The sequence below is a fragment of the Artemia franciscana genome, chromosome 5 (genome assembly GCF_032884065.1).
Source record: "Artemia franciscana chromosome 5, ASM3288406v1, whole genome shotgun sequence".
Taxonomy (NCBI): Eukaryota; Metazoa; Arthropoda; class Branchiopoda; order Anostraca; family Artemiidae; genus Artemia; species Artemia franciscana.
The window spans coordinates 6,817,202-6,840,836 of record NC_088867.1 but is presented as its reverse complement, the minus strand read 5'-3'; the positions used below and the strand labels follow the sequence as shown (position 1 = coordinate 6,840,836).

Below are 23,635 nucleotides of genomic sequence, written 5' to 3'. Positions count from 1 at the left end.
AATAACTGTCCCACAAGTAACCTCGGGTTTTTGTGAAATACGACGAATTCCAAAGCGTGTCAATAATTAAAATAAAGAAGAAACATTTTTGCATAAGTATATATATTTAGATATGTATGTATATATATAAAACTTGATTTTATGAAAATATTCAATATATAGAGGGACCTGCAAAAAAAAATTAAGATTGAACCTCGTACCTATTTAATATGGACGTGCTTAGCTTACAGTTTAATAAGATTTAGACGGTGAGAAATAACTTTACTAACCTTTTTCTTTTTTCTTTTTCCAGGTTATTATTCTCTTTCATGCTAATGCATAAGATTAAACCGAATAAAATCTGCTGCGCTATCAAAAGAATGAACCGAAAGAGGTTTTTGTTTTCTCCAGGTGTTCACTTTGCTTGCTAGCACTTCAAGTCATTCCATGCTCTTTTTCCATTCTGATCAAATCCCATGCTGCACCAACAAAAAGGTACTGCTCTATCCTGAGAACAATGGATATAATGAAGAACGGTTGCTCTTAAAATATTTGCTTTCCAAGTGTTAAAATCGTTAGTCCAGTAGGCAGGACTTTCGCACTTTTTGTGCGACAGTTTTTGGTTTTTGGATTTGGATTACTGGTAGTGCTGTCCGATATAAGAAAAAAGCATAAATAACTTTCTGGTCATGCTCTAAATTAAATTATGAAAATTAAATTTTTCTATATGAATTATAAATTTTGCTGAGTTTTTTTGTGAAGAAATAATTGCTTTCTTTTCACTTAAAATAATGTATCAAATTATATTTGTATAGTGTAGTATAAAGAAGAAAAGAAGATTTAAAGCAACCTATGAATTCCTAACTTCTTACATCCATGATTGATGTTTTGAATTTTTGGAAAATATATTTATCTGTTTCACATGAGAAAGTTAGTGACATTATGTTTCATTCTATTTTGTTGTATACGTGAGGTACATATGCAGGCTACTTAAAGTTTAAATATTAGGCCTAAGCATTTTTTAGACACAGGCTGGTTTTTACTAACTGTTCAGATCCATGTGTGAACTCTGTGAAAAAAATATATGTTTAATCCATTTTTATATTGCTCATATATATTGCTGCATTTTTACTTTATGGAAGGAAATGCTATAAAATTCTATAAACTAAGTCTAGCCTACTGTAATACATTCTAATTTAGGTCTAAGCTAAAGATGCTACTTCATGGCAAATATTCAGCAGTCCATATTTTTGAACTACTAATAAAGTAAACATATTGCCCAGTGTCTTTATGCTCTCTCTGAATATAATAGCCTAATTGATATACTTGCTAATTGAATTTGAAACTTATTAGCCTATGGACTCTTAAAAATGATTTCTTTTTTCTCTTAGAGTATTTCAGATAGGAAATATATACCTCTACTAGTATCAACCTGAACATAAAAAAGACATCAAATGGTATATTCACTTAATTGGTAAGTCAGTTATATGAATTGTCATAAGTTTACCAAATTGAATTTGTAAATAAAATGATTATTACATTCAGAAAGAGCTTAAAAAAGATATCAAGTGGTACATTAGGTCTTTTGCTCTGTTCTTTATGATGAAGTCCATCAAAATGAACCATATAAATAAGGACAGAATGCAACACTGCTGTACTCCTGATTGTATACAAAACCAGCTACTAACCATATTGCCTATCTTAACTGCAGCAACATTATTTTTCATACACATCCATACAAGGGTAGATATTCAGCTCTTTTGTCAGCTAAATCAAATGCTTTCTCATAATCTAAAGCTAGGGACTATAGAGCCTTATGACTCAGTCACTTCTCAATTATTAACTGTCCAAAGCATTGATAAGGTTTATCATGAAATTCTCATAATCAAACTGAAGGCTGCAGGTGTTGTACAGTGGATTATGGGTTTCCTCTCTGAAAGATCACAGAGTGTTAGAGTTTTTGATTCACAAGGAACTCCTCATTTCTCTTCTCCCACAACTATATTAAGTGGTGTACCCCAGGGTACTATTTTGGACCAACACTTTTCAACTTCTATGTCAATGATCTACCCACCCTTTTTTTTCAAATCTTATTACCCTTTATGCTGATGACTCAAAACTAGTTGGAAAAGCTGCTACTCCCTCTGACCAGCAATCAATTCAAACAAATCATGACAGTATAGGAAGATGGGCTAACAAGTTGTTCCTTACTTTTAATGTTGACAAATGCCAGGTCATCCATTTTGGCAAGCACAACAAGCATCATAAGCATTTCCTTCAAGACAACTTCCTTTCTGCTGTTTCTAATGAAAGAGATCTCAGGGTTATTGTTGATCACCAATTAAAGTTTAGAAGCCATGCTAAGTCTGTTTCATCTTCTGCAAATAAATCCCTCAGTTTCATAAAAAGAACCATCTCTAGCTGACACCCAAGAGTTTTTATGAAGTTTTATAATTCACTTGTATGACCACATCTTGAGGTCAGAATGTCATTGGCAGCCCCTTTTTTCCAAAAAGATAAGAAGTTGCTTGAGGATGTCCAGCATTGTGCCACTAAGATGGTTAGCAGCATGAATAAATTTCTATACAAAGAAAGACTACATCATTTGAAGCTGCTAATCCTGACATACCAAAGGAAAAGAGGTGATATGGTTTTAACCAAGAAAATCCTTTCTAAGAATACCCTTCCCAGTCTCTTTACACAGCCCTTGCATTCTGGTACTAGAGGACATTCAATGAAAGCTCCCCATGCAGCATTCCATGACTAGACATAGAAGTCATTTCTCCAGCCAAAGAGTCATCAATCTGTGGAATCAACTGTCTGAGGAAACAGTTTCTGCAACTTCAACCAACACATTCTCATGCAGGAGTTTCTTTACAATTGGGAAGCTGTAGAGCCCTCCACAAGAGTCTAGATCAACAGCCACAATCTACACCAAACGAATTTTTTTTCATCATTGGAGCATCACAAGGATGGAAAATCCTTATATCACTTTGACCTATGATTTAAGGTACAATCTATAATAATTGGTCTAAGAGTGAAAATTTGGCTGACATATCCTGTCCTCTTCCTAAAACCATACTGTTATTTTGACTAAAACTTAATGTACAGCATCTCTATGTCTAATAAGAGTTATCATAAATCACCTTAAATTATATTATACTGACATGGAAGGATTGCTCCTTCTGGAGTGCCTGCCAGTGTTTAAGTATCATTTTACTAAATAATTTGCTTCCTACAGATACCAAGTCAATCTTTCTATAGTTATCACACTCACTTCTATTGCCTTTCTTATAGAGGGGCTTAATGGAAGTTTTCCTAAAAGGGCTAGATATTTCCTTTTTCAAAGATCATATTTGTAATCTTCTGTAATTAAACCTCTAAATTCATAACCACCATATTTGGAAAAAAACAAACTCATTTACCACACTATCAGCACCTTAGGACTTATTATTTTTGATCTTTCTAGCACTGTCACCAGTACTTATTTGCAAAATAAATCTTTCTTCCCTTCCAAAGTCTCACAAACCTTTTTGTTCTTTTCTATATTATTTTCTGTAACTTTGTCATGTTTAGCACAGTCTCAAAATATTCTGTCCTCCTCTCTTTAACTCCTTTGTTTATTGCTAATTGTGGCCCAATTCCTATCTTTAACTAGTATAAGTCCAGATTGATTGTTTGATCTCAATTTTTTAACATGCCAGTATAACATTTTACTATGATGTTGTCTGGCTATATTTTTCAGAGATTCAGCATTTTTATCTGTAGCCTCCACTTCACACCTTTATAATTCATATTTTAATGCTTTCTACACTTTCCCTGCATTCCTGTTATTTTCAAAATGTCTATCACTCAAATATTTCTTTTATAAGCACCCTTCTACTAAACTCAAGGCATTTTCACTGATATTTGAAACTGTGTTTCCAACTTTGTTCCCATAGACACCATCAGCAGCTTCACAAACTATTTTCCTAAAATTATTCCATCTATCTTCTACTTTGTCAGATTTTTAAATCCCCAGTTTAGTATCCAAATGTTTCTGGAAAGTTTCTCTCAAATTCTCATTCTGGAGTCAACCAGCATTGTTACTTCCTAGAAGGTAGTTACTCTCCCAAAGTTTCAGCTTTAAATTAACCTAAACACTACTAGATAGTGATCTTTACTTTAAACATCAATAAAGTTACTCCTATATACCCCAGTATCTTGTATTGATCCTGCCAGTCTTTAGTTTGTAATAACATAATTGATAAGGTTATCTCTGTTACCATCATGTGAATGTCATGTTAACTTATGGGCTATTTTGTGACAAATTACTGTATTGTGTATAACTTGATTGGTATCTTTTCCTACACCAAATGTACCTATGCTAAAGGATAAAAAAAGGATAAAGATCCTCCAGAGCCATTGCTGGCCCATAGGGCGTCAAATCGACGTTTTAGTTGCTCGGCTAGGATATTATCTATTCCTATATTTACTTTCCTAAGCATTAAAATTTCTAATAAAAATGTCACATTTTTACCTGCCAAATATGCTGATTGCTTACTTTGCAAATTTCATTTTGAGCCATTAGCGGACTTTTAAAAATAAAAAAAATCATTACTTGTTATTTATATGTAAATTATGACATTGCTATTGATGCTCAGTGATCGCCTGAGCAAGTGATGCTCAGGACCTTCATTATGCCTAAAAGATCCAAAATTTGTAGAAGATTAGATTAATTTGCTTGCTTAGCTGAAAGATTAACATTTTCTCAATTTGCCTCTAAATGTTCTTTCTGCCAATTGTCTTGCCAATACCCTCTTCTGAAGTAGTTTTTAACCCTGTAACAACAAAATTATTATGTCATCATAATCTATATTTGCTGAATTATAAGAACTTCTTTGAGTTTGACTATGAATCAGCTCCTCTCCTCTTGCCTGATTCCTGGATATAATGTAATGCATCAGTTGGTTGTAAAAGACATGTTTTTGACTTTAGATACTACCAAATCTGACAATATAAACCATTTTTTCTGTAAGGTCAAATCTCAAAAATTGTCTAAACAGTAACTGATGTCATCTTTTCTTTCAATTTCTTTTTCAGTACTCTCACATATTCCTTGATTGATTTTGCATTTATTTTACCTGTAATCCATTGCTGGGTCAAATTTGGAACAGTCTGGTTTGTTTGACTTACCCCAGCTTTGGGGTAAATGTAACTTTACCTTAAGAAAGCTCTTTGGGACACTATTTTTCCATAAACAAATAATTTGAACCTGGCACACTTATTTTCTGCCATCATGGGGTAACTCTGACAGCATTAGACATACCCAATAGGCAAACATTACAAGTATCTTGGTCAAGGTTTAAAAAATTGTTGAATATGTTAAATTGGTTTATTGAAAAACAAGACAAGAGCTAAGAGCTCATATGGCACTTGTGACAAAGTTGGAAGAGCCAAGAGCTCATATGATATGAACTCTAGCAAAATTCAAAGAATCAATAGATTGCTTTAAAAGGAAAATCAGAAGCTTAATGCTGGTCAGGATTTAAAATAAGAGCTCTGAGTCACAGTGTCCTTCTAAATATCAAAATTCATTAAATCCAATCACCCACTTGTAAGTTATGAATACCTAATTTTTTCTAATTTTTCCTCTCCCTTTAGCCCCCCAGATGGTCGAATCTTGGAAAACGGATTTATCAAGTCAATTTGTGCAGCTCCCTGACACACCTACCAATTTTCATTGTCCTAGCACGTCCAGAAGCACCAAACTTACCAAATTACTGAACTCTTCTCCCCATCTCCCCCAAAGAGAGCAAATCCAGTACGGTTACATCAATCATGTATCAAGGACATTTGCTTATTCTATCCACCAAGCTTCATCCCAATTCCTCCACTCCAAGTGTTTTCCAAGATTACCCCCTCCAACTCCTCCCAATGTCAAAAGTTCTGGTTGGGATTTGAAATAAGAACTCTGAGACACAAGTTCCTTCTAAATATCAAATTTCATTAAGATCCGATTACCTATTCATAATATAAATATACCCCAGTTTTCACGTTTTCCAAGAGTTCTGGTTTCTCCCTCCAACTCCCCGCAATGTCACAGGATCTGTTCAGAATTTTAAATTAGAGCTTTAAAGCACAAGATCCTTCTAAGTATCAAATTTCATTAAGATCTGGTCACCCTTTTGTAAGTTACAAATACCTCAATTTTCAAAATTACCCCCCTCCCCCAACTCCACCAAAGAGAGCAGATCCGGTCCGGTTATGTCAGTCACGTATCTTAGACAGGTTTTTATTCTTCCCGTCCAGTTTCATCCTGATCTCTCTGCTTTAAGTATTTTCTAAGATTTCCGTCCCCCCCCCAACTGCCTCCACCCCCCAATGACGCTGGATATGGTTGAGATTAAAATTAAGAGATCTGAGTTACGAGGTCCTTTTAAATATGATGTTTCATTAAGATCTGATCACTCCTTTGTAAGTTAAAAATATGTCATTTTTTCTAATGTTTCAGAACTACCCCCTCCCCCAATAGTTTGTTCCAATTCCGTTCTAATTATGTGAATCACTTATCTAACACTTCTGCTTATTTTTTTGCACCAAGTTTCACCTTGATCCCTCCAATCTAAGCATTTTCCGTGATGTTAGATTCCCCCACCCCAAACTCCCCCAATTTCACCAGATCTGGTTGGGATTTAAAATAAGAGCTTTGAGACATGATATCCTTCTAAATATCAAATTTCATTGAGATTCCATCACCCATTTGTAAGCTAAAAATACCTCATTTTTTCTAATTTTTCAGAATTAACCCCCCCCCCCCAACTACCCCAAAGAGAGCAGATCCGTTCCAGTTATGTCAATAGGACTTGTGCTTATTTTTCCCGCCAAGCTTCATCCCAATCCCTCCACTCTTAAGTGTTTTCCAAGATCTTAGGTTTCCCCCTCCCAACTCCCCCCAGTGTCATCAGATCCAGTCAGGATTTAGATTAAGAGCTCTGAGACACAATATTCTTCTAAATATCAAATTTCATTGAGATCTGATCACCCATTCATAAGTTAAAAATACTTCATTTTTTCTAACTTTTCAGAATTACCCCCCCCCCCCCTACTACACCAAAGAGAGCGGATCTGTTCCGGTTATGTCAATCATATATATATATATATATATATATATATATATATATATATATATATATATATATATATATATATATATATTTCCTGATCCTTCCACTCTAAGTGTTTTCCAAGATTTTACCCTCCCAATTCCCCCCTAGTGTCACCAGATCCGGTCAGGATTTAAAATAACAACTCTTAGACACGATATCCTACCAAACATCAAATTTCATTAAGATCTGATCAACCATTTGTAAGTTAAAAATACTTCAGTTTTTCTATTTTTTCTGAATTAACAGGCCCCCACTCTCCCCCAGATGGTCAATTTGGGAAAACGACTATTTCTAATTTAATCTGGTCTGGTCTCTGATATGCCTGCCAAATTTCATCATCCTTAGGCACCTGGAAGTGCCTAAAGTAGCAAAACCAGGACTGACAGACAGACGGACTGACAGAATTTGCAATTGCTATATGTTGCTTAGTTAATACCAAGTGCCATAAAAAACAAAAAGAATAAAATATTACACAAAATAAGGTTTAACTTCAGGTAAGAAAAAACAACATAGCTGAGGTATATGTTTAAGTACAGAAAGATTTACTGATGCTTGCTAGTAATCCCCTTATACAGCACAATAAACTGATTAATTTAAGGTGTTTATTAATAACAGCATAGCTCCAATTTGATGACAAAACCTGTGAAAATTATTTTCTCCTTCTTTGGTCAATGGAATGATTAGGTGACCAGGATCAGATAATTAAAAAATACAAACTTAGATTTCTGTTTGTCAAGAAAGTATAGAACCCTTCCTATGTTACAACCAAGTTTATCATCCCTGGCACAATATTTAACTGTATAGTGCTTTTTAATCATGGGAAGTATCTTTTGCTTACAAGGTATGTTCTTGCAATCACTATAACTTTCTTGAATAGTATCTGCAATGCTCTGACAAGCATCATCAGAGCAAAGTTTAAGGCATAGCCTAATTTACTTTTATTTATTTATTTTCCCTCACACAAAGAACATTTCTGCTCAACTCCATGCCATTGCTGTTCTAATTTTGCTTTTTGATACCAGATTTTTCATTTCTACTCTGTGTTTTCTTTTGATTTGTTCATTCTTGCCTCTCTTGTGACTTCTTTCTTTTCTTCTATTCCTGGAATTGATGGTAAATTTGGCTGCTTGATTGTGTTAGCAAGTATATTAATGAAATATTTTGATTGGTTGCCAAACAACTCCCATGCACTAACTTTACAAAAAATAGCAAATTTTTCTGTAATTTAGATTAATAATACTTTCAGTTCTATGAACATGTGTCCAATATAGCTTGGTAAGTAGCCTACATATTTTAAGGTAATCATATTGAATAAAAAAAACTTGAAAAGTTTTATTCTAGAATAAAACGTCAAAATTTGAATCAGAAAAGTGAATAGCATACCAGGCTTCCAAAGGTTATGTAATACATCGGAAGTCCCACTTTAGTAATTGTGAGCTTTTAAACTCTGCATGGCTCATTGGAGACCAAGTATCTAAGATCATTCCTCTTTCTTTTAGCTATACAACAATATACTCAACAATAAAGCATTTAATAACGTTGACGTTTTTCTAACTCTCCCTAATGCCAGGAATATCAAAGCTAACTATATATTTTTGTGGGTTATATGTCTTATACGAGTTTAAAAAAAAAGTTTTTTCAATCAAAAGTAGGGAGTAATATTAAAAATCACAATAAACATAAATTATGCCATTTCTGTTAAGTTAAACACATCGATTTTTGTTAACCTTAGTTGCAAAACACCTTTGGTCCTTAGTTTCATAGATTATGAGCAAGCATTCAATTCTGTTGATAGGAAAGCTTTGGCAAAAGTCTTATCCTTGTATGGTATACCAAACAAATACATCAAAGTGATAAGTCCTATGTACAAGAATAACACTGCTATGGTTAAGGTAGGAAATGAGGTTAGCAGCTGGTTTTGTGTTAAATCAGCAGTTAAGCAGGGCTGTGTTCTATCCCCCTTAATATGGATTATTTTGATTGACTTTATCTTAAGGAGCACAGAAAAGGCAATGGGAGATGACGGAATCAAATGGGGATGAAAAACTCTCCTGGACGTAGATTATGCTGATGATTTAAGCATCCTAGATGAAAGTGTGAGCAAAATGAAAGATATTTTAGAGATTTTGCAAGTTCGGGGTGGTAGAAAGGTTTGAAAATTAATGTTAAGAAGACTAAGTCACTAAGGATAAGAGAAGATGAGAAAGTGACATTGGGTAGCAAAAAGGTTGATCAGGTTGGCAGCTCCACTTACCTTGGTAGTATTGTTAATGCAGATGGTGGCTAGGGTATATTATGCAAATGAAGGATGACTGGCAAAGACTGTCCTTTTCAGCCAACCGTCTATGGCTAAACGGACAGCAGGTCTTCCTTGTCTAAAATTGGAGGACATCATAAAGAAAGATTTTAAGAAAATGGGAACTTCCTGAAGGGTGTTAAGAAGGAGTCTTAGAATAGATTGGGATGGAGGAATAGTGTGCAAAGCTGTGTTGGCCTCAGGTGGTTTGGTGCTGTGGTGAGTTGTTATTAGTTTTAGTACTGTTCGTTTTGAGTTTTAATGTTGCTCTTTACTTTCATTAAAAAAAATTTGTTTTATTTATTTAATTTCTGATCTTTTTTCAAGTAATGCTGTTGAATCTGACTCAATTTCTATGAAAAATTCCTTCCCCTCAAGGGAAACTCCTCTGGAAAGTTCCTTCCACATAAAATACACCCTCCCTCCATAAAATTTCTTCTGAACAATTCCATCCTTGCTGTAAATCTCCACTCCATCAAATTTCTTGCAGAAGATTCAGCCAGAAAAATTCCTCTTAGTACACTTTCATTTGAAAAAAGTTTCTAATCGTTTTCCCAATTACTCCAGAAACCTCCCTTCTGTCGAAGTTTTTTCCTGGAAGTTTCCCCTGTGTAAAATTTCCCCCTGGAAAATTCACATACGGGAAATTCCTTCCATACGGAAAAATTTCCTGGTGGTAACCCACCCCAAGCACTAAATCATCCCTGAAAAATATCCAAATACTTCCCAATAACAAATACTATATGTAAACAGTGGGCCAATTTTATAGCTTAAGGATCTATTCTCAAGGGTTGGGACAGGGGGGGGGGTCAAGTTATCTTAAACAGCATAGTTTTTAGACTTTTCAACTATACTGAACAAAATATCTATCTCAAAATTTACATGGGAGGATTTTGGGAAAAAAGGGCATGGGAGAGGGGGAGGGGCTAGTGGCCCTCCAATCTTTTTGGCCACTTAAAAAGGGCACTAGAACCTAGTTTCTATTCAAATGAGCCCTCTCTTGATGCCTCAGAACCATTGCAGATAGAAGTTTGAAACCTGTACAGCATAGTTCTCTGATATGCTCAATCTGATTGTGTAATTTTCATTGAGATTCTTCGAATTTTAGGGAGTGTTCTCTCCCTTTTTCAAAATCTGGATTTTTTTTCTGGCTTGTAGACTTTTATGTTTTACACTAGGCTTAATGAATCTTATATATTTGGAATAAGCTGATTCTTCTGATATACTTATTTATATTGGATTCTATTTTTTACAGTTTTGTTTACTGTTGAGCCATGTTGCTCCTTGCTTGCAGTTTGTTACCACAAGCTGTTTGAAAAAGGAAGCACAGGAGGCCTCTATACGAAAAATGAAATTCCTTGTTGTTCAAGTTCGAGGACTTTAATACATATTTTACTTCTTTTTTTTGTAAAAAAAGCACGTGGAATCCTAATGGGTACCTTTTGGCTTGCAACTGCAATTTTTCACATTCATAATACCCTTAATACATTCATAATACTGTGCACACAATACAATATTCATAATACATTTCATGACATAATACCTATTTTGATTGGCTCATGAGATGTGCAAGCACTCGAGCTGCCTTTCCCCAGTAATTTAAGGCCTACATGCCAGCTGGTACCAACATGGCTCTTCCTGCTTGTTTTAGCTCTCTTCTGCACAAGGTAACAATACACATTATCAACAATTTTTTCCCATGAAAAAAGAAAAAAAAACATTAAAAAGATAAATAGTCTGATTAACCTTCACAGAAGAGGTCATCAACATCAGAGCTCTTTTTTTTCTAATATCAGTTACCTGCCTATAGAATGGTTTTTCAATGGAAGGTGGCCTACTTATTTATCTAGAGTAGAAACTTGATAAACCAGGCTAATTGTTGTTGGTATGCATTTGGATAATCAGAAATCCAGATGGTCAAATATATGGGAGACCAGTTTTTACACATCATAGCATAATATCATAGGTAATTATTGAAAATTACCAAAATAAAATAATACCAAAAATTAATGCTATTGAAATACTACCAAAACATAAAATAAATAGTTTAAATGCTGTATTTGTCAATATGCTTCTAAATTAGTTTTTTCACTTTTTTTTTGACATTTACTCCTGTCTTCACAATCTATTTTGCAAATATCCTTTAAAGTTAATTCAACATTCTTCTTAATATTGCTTATTGTAGATTATCTACATCATACTTATCAACTAACTTACAAAAGGTGCCTCCTTTTTTAATGAATCAAGGCTTCGAGTAGACTAGGATGGAGGAGAAGCTTGCGTAGTTGTGCGGCCTGCAGGTGGCTTGGCGCTGCAGTGAGTTGTCAGTGTAGTAGTAGTATAAATAGTAATACAAAACCAAACGATAGAGCAGAAAAAAAGAAAACAAAATAAAATAAAATCAACATAATAATCAATTCTGCTGAAAAAGAGACATTGGGCAAGATGAACCTAAGATAAGGTAATAGAAAAAAATAACTAATATCAAAATCAGAGACACTTATGATGGCATAGTGAAAATCCAAATGGTACCTATAATACCTACCAACATATTAAAATATACAGGAACATGGATACTGGTGCATGATTCAATAAAGTTTGTGATGTATATGTGGTTATCCAGATCAGGGTTTATAACAATTTCATTTAAATGATGTACTTTTTATTTGAGTTTAATTTCATTTTTGATGAGTTTCAGGTTTTTTGAAATTCTAAAAAAAAGAATATTCCTATTTCAGACTATTCTAGATATGATCTGGATGAAAATTACTATTTTCTTATAGCCTATTGTCACATTCAAAACATCTTTTACTAGACAATGTTTTAAGAGCCCGTTTTCTAAATAAAGAGCTTGCTGCTATGGGCTATGGTTTGTGCTTTACTAGGTTGCAGGCTGCAACTATGACAGGGGACCCATTTTCTGTACTCCCTAAACTGTGTGTCAGTCCAATATCAGCGTAAATGAAGTTTTTCTTATAGGCATTTTATCAGGCTGGTTGACCTGTAAGCCAGATGTTTCTGGAGAATAAGCATAAGGATGTTCCCAAATCAGCAAGTCTTGCAAGACAATTGTGGCTATGATTTTGATAATGGAGAAAATTTGGCTAAATGGAGAGGAATCTTTCAATCTTCTCTAGAAAAGGTAAGCAATTGGTCTGAAATGTGTTACAAGCACATGCCTAAATATATAAAATTTTCCATGTTAGGGGGTTGAATTAATTTTTTTAGTGAAAAGGCAGTATTGGAGCTTGTTACTAACTTTGAAATGTCTTAGGCACATTAACAAAACTTTCAATAATGGATCCAAATCTGAAAGGCATACTGAGATTGGTTTCAAGTTTGGTTTTGGTTTTACTGTTCTACAACAAGGCAGAAACGAGAGCCGTGCATGGCAACCCCATTCATGCATGTAACTTAGGTTAGCATGAAAACTTGTCCTAAGGCCTAATTCAGGATATGGGTCCAACATATTACATATATTTTTGGAGCTGGTGAGGAGTCACCACTGCCTTTCATGGGTTTCCGTGGGGTTTTGTTTCTTAAAAAAATGTTTGGTCTTAAAAACTAACTGGTGTCTCTTGGTCTTTATTTGTATTATTTGGGGTGAGGATTCACCCTGGGACTCTGTCCTGCTGCTAGTACCATGAATCCTGCTAATAAATCAAGGATAAAGGGAGCTTCAGTTATAATGTAAAAATTTGCTCAAGTATAATACTTTCTTGGGCCATCCCCATGTACCAGGGGTCATGTCCTTTCTGTAATGTAAGTCAAAAAGGGCCCCCTGTCAAAGTTCAAAGATTGAGTACTAAGACTTATTTGCCCCGGAATTATCTATCTTGACCCCCTCCCCTCCTGTTGGCAGGATCTTCATGTGCCCATTTCATCCAAAATGACTTGCCAATAGTCTTTATGTTTACTCCCTGTAGGGGAATATTGGTTGGGAGGGGGAGGGGATGGTTTCTCTTTTATTGCAGACAATATTTGGTAAAATAAAAGATTATGTTCACATACCTACTGGCACAAAGATGGAGAGGTAGGGGGTTGGGCATAATAAGCACTGCGAGAGAATTTTCAATGATAGGGACAAGTGCTACCAAGAGCTTTGTTTTCTTTAACATTTGGTAATGTTCCTCATTCTACTGTTTATACACATTGCTTAATGTCTTCTTGTTTCCATACTTTCAGTATGTAAAATGTCTTACATACCGTACTTCAAGTACGTAAAGTGTTTTGGTGCATTTTTTCTGCTACCAAATTACCTGACATTTAGTACTTGTTTAATTTAAAAATTATGTCTCTGTTATGAGGAGGTAATGGACAATTCTAAAATGTTATCTACATAACATTGCCTATTTCTAATGTCTGGGGTAGTTCTTAATCTTCAGCTGTGTAGGCAACAGCATTGTGTTATACAACAAGTACCTGAAATCAAGCAAATTTACGATTATACAGGGCAACCGGTAGTACAGAGAAATAAGAAGGTGGCTAATTATTTGTACTGTGAAGCCTATAAGCCCAATGGTAGAATCCTATGAAGCTAAAGAAAAGGTCTAATTTGGACTTTAGGTGCTTGTTTTTCAGAAGAACAAGAAGTTCCCTTCCATGAACATTTCATCATTGAACCAAGAGAAATATTATTCCTTTCTTATATATTTTGGTGAACTTATTCTCTGACCCTATAAAACCCTATCACGTTAGGACCTCTTCCCAGTGATGCTTTGTGGATGATTTTCAGTATAACATCAGAAATGAGAACCAGAAAAGTATGTTGTCAAATTTTTGTCAGCCAATGTTGTCAAATATTTACTCTAGAGTTTTTCAAATTGTAAAAAAGGGGCAATTTTCAGAACCAACCCCACGAGTTTTGAGGAATTTCATAAAATTTGATTTTGTACCTTTGGGTACAAAATTTTTTGGGTTTGATTTTCAGGAAAGTGGATTATTTTTCTGGCTATATCTCCCATTGTAGTCAGAGAATTTTGGGTACTTAGAATTAATGGTGCTGAACCTTCACTTGAGAGAATTGACTGATTATTGTTATCCTCCACAAGTAAATAGCCTATGAAGATTCTAGATATTTGAGAAAATGACCTATACTTCAGAATTCGAAGTGATTTATTGAAACTAAGGAAACAAGAATAAGATTGGAAAAAAAGAGGGGACCCAAATTGTAGATTTAGTTCTTCAGTCCCTGAGACTTAAAAAAATTTCATCTTTAGCCGCAATTGTATTGCAAAGTCTGCAAACAAAACAAGAGATGTTTCAAATTCGAAACAAAAATAAAATCTGGAACAAATGAGCTGCTTAATATCAAGCTGCTAGAAAATGGACACAGAACAATAGGAAGATTATTCGTTTATTAGGATGCAATCATGCAGTTTAGCAGGGCTGACCTGACCCTGAAACCTGCTTCAGTTTGGTTAATTGCAACGAGGAGGGGAAGGAAGAAGAACAATATTTGAAGCAAATAATCAGTGAAAATATTTTGCATGGAGCTGAAAGGAGACTGTTTTCAGACTCGAAGTGCTATTTTCCTGGAGAAGAAGAGATGTTGCCGAAAAAAACAACTATTTTCTAATTTATTGATTGCTAAATAAAAAAAATGTCTGCAGCTTCTCAGTATAAGATGGGTATAGACACTTTTCATTGTCTTAGCATTATTGATAATCTTGCTTCAAGAGGCATAAGAACTCACCTTCTGTATGTTCCAAGTCACTCTGGTATAACTGGTACCCACCAGGCGGATGAAATTGCCAAAAAACTTCAAATATTGACCAGCCAAGTGGGGGACCAATCCCAAATAGAGACATATACTGCTGGAGATTATCAGAGGTATTGTTGAATAAGAATAATCCAATTGTATCTCCCTTCCCCTATAAGCACCCTGTAAAATTTATCATAGAGTTCGGTCTGGCTCAAATGGGCTAAATTTTCAGGCATTTCCATATCAGTTCCCTAATTCAAGTGGCTCAGTTCTCTCTTCCTCTCTTTGCAAGTAATTTAATTTAAAACTATTATTAAAATTATTACTTTTAACTAAATTACTAGCAAAAATATGAACGCACCACTCAATGCTATTTTTAATACTTTTTCCTAAATGGCAAGTTCTATTTGAGCCCTGAAGAGTGTTTCAAAGTGCAAGCCAGTCTCAGCAATAATTAGCCATGTTCCATTCCATATATGCTCTGAAATGTCTTAAAACAAATTTAACAACTTATTTATTAAGGGGGTGTAGCTCAGTGGTCTGAGTCCCCGCTGTTTCAGCGAGTGGTAGACGGTTCGATTCCGACCGCCCCCTTTTTTTTATAGTCACTTTTCAAAGATTTAAGTGTCTGTGACGGAGAACTCGCATTTTTGGAACACCAGATAGTTTCAAAAGCAATAAAAGATATGAAGTATTACAACCGATTTGAAAAAAAAAAACATTGTCTGAACATGAAGTTTATCCAAGAAAAGATAATTGTAACGTTAAAACTCAAGGTATTTAGAGGTTTTTTTTTTCACAAATGGGTATTTCACATCAACATTCTATTTTTCTTATTTTAAAAGTTTTTCTCCCTTGGTAGCATTGGTAGCAACCTATTCAGTAGCTCTGTTCATCTCACAGAGTAAATTAAAAAGAAAAGGGCTGAATAGTCTAGACTGAAAAGCCTTTGTTTGCTGGAACAGAAGAAGAAGAAGAACACAAAAATGAAACAATTGACCATTTCCTATTTGAATGTAACATGCTGATATCTGCAAAGTTTACTCTGCATTGTAAACTGGTAAAGTTGTTCTCCCTATCAGATAAGAGTCTATGTGACTATAACAGTTCGTGGTAACGAACTGTAGTAAGGAGCGATCCGGGTCAATAGTAAACGAAACTCTAAAAAAACATAATTTTGATGCTAAACGATACATCAAAAGAATCGGATTTTCATGCTGATTTTAAATATATAAGTTTCATCAAATTTAGTCTTTGTCTTCAAAAGTTACGAGCCTGAGAAAATGTGCCTTATAGTAGAAACTATGGGAAACATCCCCTAAAAGTCATAGAATCTTAACGAAAATCACAACGTCGCATTCGGCGTATCAGAGAACCCTATAGCAGAAATTTCAAGCTCCTATCTACAAAATGTGGAATTTCGTATTTTTTGCCAGAATACAAATCACGGGTGCGTGTTTATTTATTTTTTTTTTTTTTCAGGGGTCATCGTATCGACCAAGTGGTCCTAGAATGTCAGAAGAGGGCTCATTCTAACGGAAATGAAAAGTTCTAGTGCCCTTTTTAAGTGACCAAAAAAATTGGAGGGCACCTAGGCCCCCTCCCACGCTCATTTTTTCCCAATTTCAACGGATCCAAATTTTGAGATAGCCATTTTGTTCCGCATAGTCGAAAACCATAATAACTATGTCTTTGGGAATGACTTACTCCCCCAAGGTCCCTGGGGGAGGGGCTGCAAGTTACAACCTTTGACCAGTGTTTAAATACAGTAATAGACTCTTGGCTCTTTGCCAAAAGCATTTCAAATGGTTATTGGGAAGTGTACAGACGTTTTCAGGGGGATTTTTGTGGTTGGGGGGGGGTGAGGTTGAGGGGAGGGGGCTATGTGGGAGGATCTTTCCTTGCAGGAATATGTCATGGGGAAGAGAAATTCAATGAAAAGGGCGCAGGATTTTCTAGCATAACTATAAAAAAATCAATGCAAAAATAAATATGAAAACGTTTTTTCAGTTGAAAGTAAGAAGTAGCATTGAAACTTAAAAAGAACAGAGATTATTACACATATGAGGGGTTCTAAAAATACTTTAGCATAAAGAGCGAGGCATTTAGGAGGAAATAAATACCTCGCTCTTTATGCCAAAGTATTTTTAGTAATTTCAACTATTTATTCTACGGCCTTTCTGATTCAGGGGTCATTCTTAAAGAATTGGGACAAAACTTACGATTTAGTGTAAAGAGCAAGGTATTAACGAGGGTACAAACCCCCTCATATACATAATAAAAATATAAGAATCTAAAAGTTTGTTACGTGAGTTAATTCTTAAGTTACGTATATTTTTTACTAATAATAACGTTCGTTAAAAATTAAAAGTTTTAGTTGCCTTTTTAAGTAACCGAAAAATTGGAGGGCAACTAGGCCTCCTTCCCCACCCCTTATTTCTCAAAATTGTCTGATCAAAATTAAGAGAAAGCCATTTAGCGTAAAAAGAATTAATATGCAAATTTCATTTTAATAATTTATGTGCGGAGAGCCAAAATCAAAAATGCATTAATTCAAAAACGTTCAGAAATTAAATAAAAAAACTAGTTTTTTTAACTGAAAGTAAGGATCGACATTAAAACTTAAAACGAACAGAAATTACTCCTTATATGAAATTGGTTGTTCCTCCACAATCCCTCGCTCTTTACGCTAAAGTTTGACTCTTTGCCACAATTCTACTTTTTAAAACAATTATAAGCTAAATTTAAATTAAATGGGCTAAATTTTCAGGCATTTCCATATCAGTTCCCTAATTCAAGTGGCTCAGTTCTCTCTTCCTCTCTTTGCAAGTATTTTAATTTAAAACTATTATTAAAATTATTAATTTTAACTAAATTACTAGCAAAAATATGAACGCACAACTCAATGCTATTTTAATGCTTTTTCCCAAATGGCAAGTTCTATTTGAGCCCTGAAGAGTGTTTCAAAGTGCAAGTCAGTCTCAGCAATAATTAGCCATGTTCCATTCCATATATGCTCTGAAATGTCTTAAAACAAATTTAGCAACTTATTTATTAAGGGGGTGTAGCTCAGTGGTCTGAGTCCCCGCTATTTCAGCGAGTGGTAGACGGTTCGATTCCGACCGCCCCCTTTTTGTTATAGTCACTTTTCAAAGATTTAAGTGTCTGTGACGGAGAACTCGCATTTTTGGAACACCAGATAGTTTCAAAAGCAATAAAAGATATGAAGTGTTACAACCGATTTGAAAAAAACAAAAAAACATTGTCTGAACATGAAGTTTATCCAAGAAAAGTTAATAGTAACGTTAAAGCTCAAGGTATTTAGAGGTTTATTTTTAACAAATGGGTATTTCACATCAACATTCTATTTTTCTTATTTTAAAAGTTTTTCTCCCTTGGTAGCATTGGTAGCAACCTATTCAGTAGCTCTGTTCATCTCACAGAGTAAATTAAAAAGAAAAGGGTTGAATAGTCTAGACTGAAAAGCCCTTGTTTGCTGGAACAGAAGAAGAAGAAGAACACAAAAATGAAACAATTGACCATTTCCTATTTGAATGTAACATGCTGATATCTGCAAAGTTTACTCTGCATTGTAAACTGGTAAAGTTGTTCACCCTATCAGATAAGAGTCTATGTGACTATATCAAACAGTTCGTGGTAACGAACTGTAGTAAGGAGCGATCCGGGTCAATAGTAAACAAAACTCTAAAAAAACATAATTTTGATGCTAAACGATACATCAAAAGAATCGGATTTTTATGTTGATTTTAAATATATAAATTTCATCAAATTTAGTCTTTGTCATCAAAAGTTACGAGCCTGAGAAAATTTGCCTTATAGTAGAAACTAGGGGAAACACCCCCTAAAAGTCATAGAATCTTAACGAAAATCACAGCGTCGCATTCGGCGTATCAGAGAACCCTATAGCAGAAATTTCAAGCTCCTATCTACAAAATGTGGAATTTCGTATTTTTTGCCAGAATACAAATCACGGGTGCGTGTTTATTTTTTTATTTTTTTCCAGGGGTCATCGTATCGACCAAGTGGTCCTAGAATGTCAGAAGAGGGCTCATTCTAACGGAAATGAAAAGTTCTAGTGCCCTTTTTAAGTGACCAAAAAAATTGGAGGGCACCTAGGCCCCCTCCCACGCTCATTTTTTCCCAATTTCAACGGATCCAAATTTTGAGATAGCCATTTTGTTCCGCATAGTCGAAAACCATAATAACTATGTCTTTGGGAATGACTTACTCCCCCAAGGTCCCTGGGGGAGGGGCTGCAAGTTACAACCTTTGACCAGTGTTTAAATACAGTAATAGACTCTTGGCTCTTTGCCAAAAGCATTTCAAATGGTTATTGGGAAGTGTACAGACGTTTTCAGGGGGATTTTTGTGGTTGGGGGGGGGTGAGGTTGAGGGGAGGGGGCTATGTGGGAGGATCTTTCCTTGCAGGAATATGTCATGGGGAAGAGAAATTCAATGAAAAGGGCGCAGGATTTTCTAGCATAACTATAAAAAAATCAATGCAAAAATAAATATGAAAACGTTTTTTCAGTTGAAAGTAAGAAGTAGCATTGAAACTTAAAAAGAACAGAGATTATTACACATATGAGGGGTTCTAAAAATACTTTAGCATAAAGAGCGAGGCATTTAGGAGGAAATAAATACCTCGCTCTTTATGCCAAAGTATTTTTAGTAATTTCAACTATTTATTCTACGGCCTTTCTGATTCAGGGGTCATTCTTAAAGAATTGGGACAAAACTTACGATTTAGTGTAAAGAGCAAGGTATTAACGAGGGTACAAACCCCCTCATATACATAATAAAAATATAAGAATCTAAAAGTTTGTTACGTGAGTTAATTCTTAAGTTACGTATATTTTTTACTAATAATAACGTTCGTTAAAAATTAAAAGTTTTAGTTGCCTTTTTAAGTAACCGAAAAATTGGAGGGCAACTAGGCCTCCTTCCCCACCCCTTATTTCTCAAAATTGTCTGATCAAAATTAAGAGAAAGCCATTTAGCGTAAAAAGAATTAATATGCAAATTTCATTTTAATAATTTATGTGCGGAGAGCCAAAATCAAAAATGCATTAATTCAAAAACGTTCAGAAATTAAATAAAAAAACTAGTTTTTTTAACTGAAAGTAAGGATCGACATTAAAACTTAAAACGAACAGAAATTACTCCTTATATGAAATTGGTTGTTCCTCCACAATCCCTCGCTCTTTACGCTAAAGTTTGACTCTTTGCCACAATTCTACTTTTTAAAACAATTATAAGCTTTAGCGTAAAGAGCGAGGGATTGCGGAGGGGACAACCCATTTCATATAAGGAATAATTCCTGTTCGTTTTAAGTTTTAATGTCGATCCTTACTTTCAGTTAATTTTTTTTTTTTTTTTTTTTATTTAATCTACACACAGAGCTCAATGTTTGTCCTCTTATAGTCCAACTCCTAGAATCAAAAGGTCTACTGAAAGAAATCTAAACAGATTCAAGATAATACGAAGCAACCAATTCAGTTGCTCTGTTCATCTCACAGAGCCAATCAAAGGTAAAAAAAAAAGCTGAATAGTCTCGACTGAAAAGCCCGCGTTTACTGAAACAGAAGAAGAAGAAGAAGAAGCTTTAGGAAGATTGACATCTTGAAGAGATCTCTAACAATATTTTATGCTTATAAATTGCTGAAAGAACTCCGCCCCAAGAAAAATTACGACCTAAAATCAGCCTTTTTTTGTCTTACCCTGCCCACCCTGAGTATTGAACTTGTCTTTGTTTGAAATTTTGCCTTTAGACTTGCGCTATAAATGAAAGTTAGAAAAGTGATGGTGCTTTTTTATGCTTGTTTCAAAAATTAATGGTCTATATATTCTTTTCGCTTTATTTTACAGCTTCTCCAGCAAGTTCACCCCACTTTGGAAGCTCAACTAGACGCATTAGAATACGTGGAGAAGCTTCTTTTCAAGGTTTTGAGTATGCTTTGCTTGAAGCCAACCCCACATTCCATTCAGGTTTGATTTTATTATTTGTAAAATGATCTTAGAACTCCTTCTAATGTTACTGTGGAGCCAGTAGAGCGTACGACATGTTAAAATTGGGAAACTGAGTAGAAATTATTTAACAATAAGGACAAAACGTACAAATTATGAGATATTGCAGCTGAGACTGGCTATTGGGGGAGATTTATTATTTTTTTTATTTAAATATATTCGAAAATAAATAAAGATATATATGTATTTTACTTTAAAATGGTTTTCCGTTTAACTTGGCCATTTCCTACATAATTAAATATATCGCAGAATGTGGTTGCATGTACCCTAATTTATAATAGGGCTCCGAAAATGCTTGTTGCTATCCTAGAAGACTGGAAGATTTCTAGTAGAGCTGGATGTAGCGTTCCGAAATATCAGTTATTACCTTTAAAGGAAAGGTAGATACGGGGTCAATGACTGTTGCTCTGTATGCTACCCCCTCACCCACTTCCGACACGCTTTTCTTTCTTGCGCTGCCGTTTCTTAAGAAATATCTTCAATGAGGATAAAGTGCCTTATATTTCCCTTCTTAGGAGAATCAATTTAGTCACCCTTAAGGAAAGGATAGTAAAAATTTCCGTGTGTTTTGCTAACAATGCCCTTCACAATCCTTGGGCAACTCCCATTTTTCCTAGTAAAAAATTCAATAAAAATTTCCCTTCTTGCCCATTAAGGTTTCCACTGAAGGATATAGAACTTTCATCCGTTACATAGTTGATATATTCAATCAGTGAATCTTCTCACCCCCCCCCCCTCTCCTCGCTCCCTTTTTACCTTAAAATTTTTATGTTCATTTTGCTAATTTTGAGTTTTCTATTTCTTGGTTGCAAAACTAAATTGTGTTTTAGTTTTAATTATTTTATTCCCTTTTTGATTTTACGAGTTTTCATTGTTTTGACATTTGTAATGATTTGGCATTGACTCTTTTATAATTTGATTCGTTGTTGTTTGTTTTCAGCTCTTTTTCGTTTATTGACGCTAAAGTGTAAATTTGGCCCATTTGGGCTTGTAATAACTGTTTTTAAGTAATAAATCTTATCTTACTCATCTTTGGAATTTATTCAGGTGGGATCCTCTCCCTGAAGACGTGAATATTCAGTAAGTTCACAAAACCTATTAATCAAACTGGGTAACAAATGGATTACTATTGTCTTATAACAATGGGTTGTCGTTTACCAAATATCTGTTATCACTTCTAACCGAACGTTAAGTACTTTTTTGGCCTGGTTCTCTCATACACTTAAATGGAATGTAATTTTAAACTCAAAATAAGTTAAAACTGAACACATTAAGTTAAAACTGACGTTACGACAATAATGCTGCACATATAAAATCAAGTTAAAATCAAAGACCTTAAATTACTAGACTCCAAATTCAGGTCCAATAACATAATATATATTATAGCTTATGTTCTAGATTTCATATTAGCAGAATATACTTAAAATAAATAAACTCAAAATAAGTTAAAACTGAACACATTAAGTTAAAACTGACGTTACGGCAATAATACTGCACATATAAAATCAAATTAAAATCAAAGACCTTAAATTACTAGACTCCAAATTCAGGTCCAATAACATAATATATATTATAGCTTATGTTCTAGATTTCATATTAGCAGAATATACTTAAAATAAATAAACTCAAAATAAGTTAAAACTGAACACATTAAGTTAAAACTGACGTTACGGCAATAATACTGCACATATAAAATCAAGTTAAAATCAAAGACCTTAAATTACTAGACTCCAAATTCAGGTCCAATAACATAATATATATTATAGCTTATGTTCTAGATTTCATATTAGCAGAATATACTTGGTTGATATGGCTATATTAAGATTTTACTGTCTCCTCAAATCTTCTTTCTTCAAAGGTTAATATATAAGGTTTGTTCTCCCTTTGTAGCAATCGGGTAGTCATTAAAACTCTGGATGAGTCTCATTTGATTAGAAGTTAAAATTTTCGTGTCCTTTTTCAGTTTTGGTTGTTTTGAAGGGTAACAAGTCCACCCTCTTTTTTCTTTTTCACTCCCAGGAATCCCTATAAATCTAATGGCATTGGTCTAGATTTTCAGATTGTTCTTTTGGTCAGAGTAGTTCCAAGATCTAATAAGTATGCATCCAAGGACAACATGAATAATAAAGCCCAGGAACAAGGATACTATATTATACCGATTGCCAATATTTAGTGACATGTTTTATAGTGAAAATAAAGGCGGGCTCGTTAGAATCTTGGGTGTTTCCTGGAAGTATGGGACCTTAAATTTTCGTTCGGATGACGGAGGTTGTTAGGCTTGAAAATGGACAAAGAAAATTTTGACTGTGATCGTTTTGAGACTTTCACCCGTAGGTCTCTAGCCAAGGTGGCCCTTATTAGAAAATAGCTTGGGGGTAAGGATCCCAAAAGGGCTGATAGCTTATTTTCGATTTGTTTAAAACTTCTGTTCTAAGTCCTTTGGGCGAAGAGAATCCTAGT

The 23,635-nt window shown here is 34.5% G+C and overlaps 1 protein-coding gene across 1 annotated transcript in view; it reads left to right on the top strand.

Moving 5' to 3' along the window:
- The first annotated feature begins 807 nt into the window (after positions 1 to 807).
- The window catches only part of LOC136026819 (protein son of sevenless-like), a 104,213-nt gene continuing 81,385 nt past the window's right edge, over positions 808 to 23,635 (top strand). Inside the window, exons 1-3 of the mRNA XM_065703521.1 lie at positions 808 to 909; positions 12,403 to 12,565; positions 21,017 to 21,136. Of these exons, the coding sequence (XP_065559593.1) occupies positions 12,461 to 12,565; positions 21,017 to 21,136 (225 nt within the window). The 5' untranslated portion in view covers positions 808 to 909; positions 12,403 to 12,460. The remainder of the gene's footprint in view (positions 910 to 12,402; positions 12,566 to 21,016; positions 21,137 to 23,635) is intronic.